We start from the raw sequence: 6,596 nt of genomic DNA on the forward strand, positions 1-6,596 counted from the left end.
GCCCGGTTGGTATGGTGCGTTTGACATGCCTGCACTAGGAGATCCATCAGGAAAGCCAACACTGAATTGTGCACAGGAATATTGTACATTATATACCTCTCCCTTCCTGGGGCTGCTGGACGACCTCCGATTTTCAAGTTCAAGCCGCAGCTCATCCAGTTTGGCTGTGGCAGAATTCAGCTCCATCTGTTTCATACTCAGCTCCTCAGCCGCCAAAGCTGCAGAACAACAGCCAAAAAAACGTAATTACTCCCCAAAATGAAAACTGAGCTCAAAAGGAGAGGGAGAGTCCACGGAATGGGGGAGGGAGAGAGACAGAGAGACCACGGAATGGGGGAGAGGGGAGAGAGACCACGGAATGGGGGAGAGGGAGAGAGACCACGGAATGGGGGAGGGAGAGAGACCACGGAATGGGGGAGGGAGAGAGAGAGAGCACGGAATGGGGGAGAGGGAGAGAGACCACGGAATGGGGGAGGGAGAGAGACCACAGAATGGGGGAGGGAGAGAGAGACCACAGAATGGGGGAGGGAGAGAGAGACCACGGAATGGGGAAGGGAGAGAGAGACCACGGAATGGGGAAGGGAGAGAGAGACCACGGAATGGGGGAGGGAGAGAGAGACCACGGAATGGGGGAGGGAGAGAGAGACCACGGAATGGGGGAGGGAGAGAGAGACCACGGAATGGGGGAGGGAGAGAGAGACCACGGAATGGGGGAGGGAGAGAGAGACCACGGAATGGGGGAGGGAGAGAGAGACCACGGAATGGGGGAGGGAGAGAGACCACAGAATGGGGGAGGGAGAGAGAGACCACAGAATGGGGGAGGGAGAGAGACCACAGAATGGGGAGGGAGAGAGAGACCACGGAATGGGGGAGGGAGAGAGAGACCACGGAATGGGGGAGGGAGAGAGAGACCACGGAATGGGGGAGGGAGAGAGAGACCACGGAATGGGGGAGGGAGAGAGAGACCACGGAATGGGGGAGGGAGAGAGAGACCACGGAATGGGGGAGGGAGAGAGAGACCACGGAATGGAGAGAGACCATGGAATGGAGAGAGAGAGAGAGACCACAGAATGGGGGAGGGAGAGAGAGACCACGGAATGGGGGAGGGAGAGAGAGACCACGGAATGGGGGAGGGAGAGAGAGACCACGGAATGGGGGAGGGAGAGAGAGACCACGGAATGGGGGAGGGAGAGAGAGACCACGGAATGGGGGAGGGAGAGAGACCACAGAATGGGGGAGGGAGAGAGAGACCACGGAATGGAGAGAGACCATGGAATGGAGAGAGAGAGAGAGACCCATGGAATGGGGAGAGAGAGAGACCAGGGAATGGGGAGATAGAGAGACCATGGAATGGGGAGAGAGAGAGAGACCACGGAATGGGGGAGGGAGAGAGACCATGGAATGGGGAGATAGAGAGACCATGGAATGGGGAGAGAGAGACCACGGAATGGGGGAGGGAGAGAGACCATGGAATGGGGAGAGAGAGAGACCATGGAATGGGGAGAGAGAGAGACCATGGAATGGAGAGAGAGACCAAGGAATGGAGAGAGAGAGAGACCATGGAATGGAGAGAGAGAGAGAGAGAGACCATGGAATGGGGGGAGAGAAACCATGGAATGGGGAGAGAGAGAGAGACAGACCATGGAATGGGGAGAGAGAGACCATGGAATGGGGAGAGAGAGAGACCATGGAATGGGGAGAGAGAGAGAGAGAGAGAGACAGACCATGGAATGGGGAGAGAGAGAGACCATGGAATGGGGACAGAGAGACCATGAAATGGGAAGAGAGAGAGAGAGAGAGAACCATGGAATGGGGAGAGAGAGAGAGAGACCATGGAATGGGGAGAGAGAGACCGTGGAATGGGGGGAGAGAGAGACCATGGAATGGAGAGAGAGAGAGACCATGGAATGGGAGAGAGAGAGAGAGAGACCATGGAATGGGGAGAGAGAGAGAGAGACCATGGAATGGGGAGAGCGAGAGAGAGACCATGGAATGGGGAGAGCGAGAGAGAGACCATGGAATGGGGAGAGAGAGAGACCATGGAATGGGGAGAGCAAGAGAGAGACCATGGAATGGGGAGAGCAAGAGAGAGACCATGGAATGGGGGAGAGCGAGAGAGAGAGAGAGACACCATGGAATGGGGAGAGGGAGAGAGAGAGAGAGAGAGAAAGAGAGAGAGAGACAATGGGACGGGGGGGAGAGAGAGAGACCATGGAACGGGGGAGAGAGAGAGAGACCATGGAACGGGGGAGAGAGAGAGACCATGGAACGGGGGGGGAGGGAGAGAGAGACCATGGAATGGGGGGGGGGAGAGAGAGACCACGGAATGGGGGGGGAAGAGAGAGACCACGGAATGGGGGGGAGGGAGAGAGAGACCACGGAATGGGGGGGGAGAGAGACCACGGAATGGGGGGGGAGAGACCACGGAATGGGGGAGGGAGGGAGAGAGAGACCATGGAATGGGGGAGGGAGGGAGAGAGAGACCATGGAATGGGGGAGGGAGGGAGAGAGAGACCATGGAATGGGGGAGGGAGGGAGAGAGAGACCATGGAATGGGGGAGGGAGGGAGAGAGAGACCATGGAATGGGGGAGGGAGGGAGAGAGAGACCATGGAATGGGGGAGGGAGGGAGAGAGAGACCATGGAATGGGGGAGGGAGGGAGAGAGAGACCATGGAATGGGGGAGGGAGGGAGAGAGACACCATGGAATGGGGGAGGGAGGGAGAGAGACACCATGGAATGGGGGAGGGAGGGAGAGAGACACCATGGAATGGGGGGGGATGGGAGAGAGAGACCATGGAATGGGGGGGGATGGGAGAGAGAGACCATGGAATGGGGGGGGATGGGAGAGAGAGACCATGGAATGGGGGGGGATGGGAGAGAGAGACCATGGAATGGGGGGGATGGGAGAGAGAGACCATGGAATGGGGGAGAGGGAAAGGAAGAAGGGTCACTATTCCCATCTGGTAAAGTAGCCATATAATACACAGATCCTCTGTAAGTGTGCTCCTGAGTCTGCACATCTCTTTCAGGTAAGAAGAATTCTTGTACAGAATGTACTAGTCCCAGACACTGTTACTGGAGGGCAATTTCCAGAACTCGCCACACTACAACGTGCTCTGCCCCAGGTCATCTCACCCTGCTAGACAAGCACTTTCTCCTAACGATCCAAGCCGACACATACAGTATGTACAGGAGCGTTCCTTACAGCTTTATGTTTGTGCCCCTGAATCCCATCTGCTATATACTCCCGGGTATGTGATATATACTCCCGGGTATGTGATATATACTCCCGGGTATGTGATATATACTCCCGGGTATGTGATATATACTCCCGGGTATGTGATATATACTCCCAGGTATGTGATATATACTCCCAGGTATATCTGATGATATACTCCTAGCGGTATGAAATTAGAATAAATGCGTCTTCTTCTGCTATTCCTCAGTGTTGGTAATGATGGGAATAATGAGTAACAGCAGCGATCACTACACAGACATAGACAGGAACGCCTCAGTGCCCTCTGACATGCAGCAGAGTGAGGGAACCAGCGCCCCCTGCAGGCTGCATTTTGTATTGATGTTGCTGTTTATTCCATGATCTTCCTGCTATCTGTAGACTGATCCCTCTTTACAGGAGTATGTTGCTGTGTCATGTACAGAAGTATAAACATGTCCATCCCATAAGGGGTCTTTATATCGGACACCCATGTACAAACAATTCCACTGTACAGCAAACATTTGATTTCTATACCAGTCACAGACCCGAAAAAATCCTCAAACGCTAAGCAGATGCAACGCGGCCTGGTACACGCAACCGCCCTGTACACGCAACCGCCCTGTACACGCAACCATTAGCTACGTACTAATGGACATTTACTGTACCTGGGATCCAGGAGAACCAATAAATAACATCTCACACAAGATCTCTATTCAGTTCCTGGGTTACACAACATGTTATTTTTGTGACCTATATGAATACTTCCCCCTATAATCATAACTATGAGACAAAGCTTCCTGTATCTCTGGCCAAGTACAATACGCCTTAGTGAGTGAGTATAGGACAGAGACTTGTACTGTATCCTATACACGGGCACACTAAGGTCTGGCTGCTCCCAGGATGCCCAAACAACCAGCAGCAATCCCTCACATAGATAGGATAGATAGGAAATATGATATATAGGAGATATGATATATAGGAGATATGAAATATAGGAGATATGAAATATAGGAGATATGAAATATAGGAGATAGGAGATATGGGAGATAGGAGATATGATATATAGGAGATAGGAGATAGAGAGATATGATATATAGGAGATAGGATATATAGGAGATAGGAGATAGAGAGATATGATATATAGGAGATATGATATATAGGAGATATGATATATAGGAGATATGATATATAGGAGATATGATATATAGGAGATAGGAGATAGAGAGATATGATATATAGGAGATAGAGATATGATATATATGAGATAGGAGATAGAGAGATATGCTATATAGGAGATAGAGAGATATGATATATAGGATATAGAGAGATATGATATATAGGAGATAGGAGATAGAGAGATATGATATATAGGAGATAGAGAGATGATATATAGGAAATAGGAGATAGAGAGATATGATATATAGGAGATAGAGAGATAGGATATATAGGAGATAGGAGATAGAGAGATATGATATATAGGAGATAGAGAGATAGGATATATAGGAGATAAGAGATAGAGAGATATGATATATAGGAGATAGAGAGATATGATATATAGGAGATATGATATATAGGAGATATGATATATAGGAGATATGATATATAGGAGATAGGAGATAGAGAGATATGATATATAGGAGATAGAGATATGATATATATGAGATAGGAGATAGAGAGATATGATATATAGGAGATAGAGAGATGATATATAGGAGATAGGAGATAGAGAGATATGATATATAGGAGATAGAGAGATATGATATATAGGAGATAGAGAGATATGATATATAGGAGATAGGAGATAGAGAGATATGATATATAGGCGATAGAGAGATGATATATAGGAAATAGGAGATAGAGCGATATGATATATAGGAGATATGGTATATAGGAGATATGATATATAGGAGATAGGAGATAGAGAGATATGATATATAGGAGATAGAGAGATATGATATATAGGAGATAGGAGATAGAGAGATATGATATATAGGAGATAGAGAGATGATATATAGGAAATAGGAGATAGAGAGATATGATATATAGGAGATAGAGAGATAGGATATATAGGAGATAGGAGATAGAGAGATAGGATATATAGGAGATAGAGAGATAGGATATATAGGAGATAATATGAGATATGGTAAGAACTTACCCTTGTTATCTCTATTTCTACGAAGTCCATAGGGTTCCACAGGATACCTTGGGGTATAGGTGTGACGTCAGTCGCAGGGCACCAAAGAGTTAAGCTTCAGCCTCCCAGGATGCACTAAGGCCCTCATTCAGAGCCGTACGCTCTGAGCAGAGCGCACGCTCTGCATGAGGGCCGGGCTCCTTTTTCATGGAGCGTCCTCCTGGACGCTCGTATAGCTGTGGGTCACCACCCACAGGCTATACGAGCGTGCATTTTGATGGCCGCGATGGTCGTGACCATCGCGACCATCGAAATTGCGAGCCGGAGCCTGCGGTTGAGGTTTTCAACCGCAAGCTCCGGAGTGATTTTGGCTCTATCAGAGCCAAAATCACTCCCACTGACATCACTAGTGATGTCAGTGGGCCGGCTTCTGACGGGAGGCGTTCCCGTGGGAACGCCCCCGTCAGGGAGGCACGCCCCCGGCACGCCCACCAAAGGGGGCGTGCTGTCAATCAACATTGACAGCACGCCCCCTTTGATCGGACACAACGAGCGAAGGAAAGTCCTTCGCTCGTCGTGTCTGGCGCATGCGCACGACGGAGCTCCCTCCGTCGTGCGCATGCTCAGTGCAGACCATCGACCCACTTGCGAGCGTACAGCCGCTCGCGAGTGGGTCTGAATCAGGCCCTAAGTCCCCCTCCTATACCCCTCCCCCGAGCCAAAGCACCTCAGTTAGTTACCAAGCCATAGGCCGGAGGAGGAGAAGGAAGAGAGAGAACAAAGATCTGGACACATACAAGAATCACATTCTCACCAGAGGGAGACGGAAAACCGGTGACCAGGGCAAAGCCCATCTGCAGCACAGGTGCGACAGGGCGGGAGTCCTGTGGAACCCTATGGACTTCGTAGAAATAGAGATAACAAGGGTAAGTTCTTACCATATCTCATATTTTCTACTTCAGGGTCCATAGGGTATCCACAGGATACCTTGGGGATGTCCCAAAGCAGTATCCTTTAAGGGTGGGGACGCTCCTGTGCAGAAAAAAGAATCCGCCGCCCGAAGGAAGCATCCTGAGAGACGAAGGTGTCAAACCTGTAATACCTCACGAAGGTATGGACAGAGGACCACGTAGCAGCCTTGCAGATCTGGACTGCAGAGGCACCACGTCGAGCTGCCCACGAAGGACCCACAGACCTAGTGGAATGAGCCTTCAGAGAAGGAGGAACCGGTAGGCCTTCATGA

General features: G+C 50.1%; 1 protein-coding gene across 1 annotated transcript in view; it reads right to left on the minus strand.

The window, feature by feature from the left end:
- Positions 1-212, minus strand: part of PPP1R13L (protein phosphatase 1 regulatory subunit 13 like) — a 47,422-nt gene extending 47,210 nt beyond the window's left edge. Inside the window, exon 1 of the mRNA XM_088464336.1 lies at positions 97-212. Within this exon, the coding sequence (XP_088320462.1) occupies positions 97-195 (99 nt within the window). The 5' untranslated portion in view covers positions 196-212. The remainder of the gene's footprint in view (positions 1-96) is intronic.
- Between the last annotated feature and the right edge of the window lie 6,384 nt (positions 213-6,596).

The sequence above is a fragment of the Taudactylus pleione genome, unplaced genomic scaffold (genome assembly GCF_031769625.1).
Source record: "Taudactylus pleione unplaced genomic scaffold, aTauple2 ptg001655l, whole genome shotgun sequence".
NCBI lineage: Eukaryota > Metazoa > Chordata > Amphibia > Anura > Myobatrachidae > Taudactylus > Taudactylus pleione.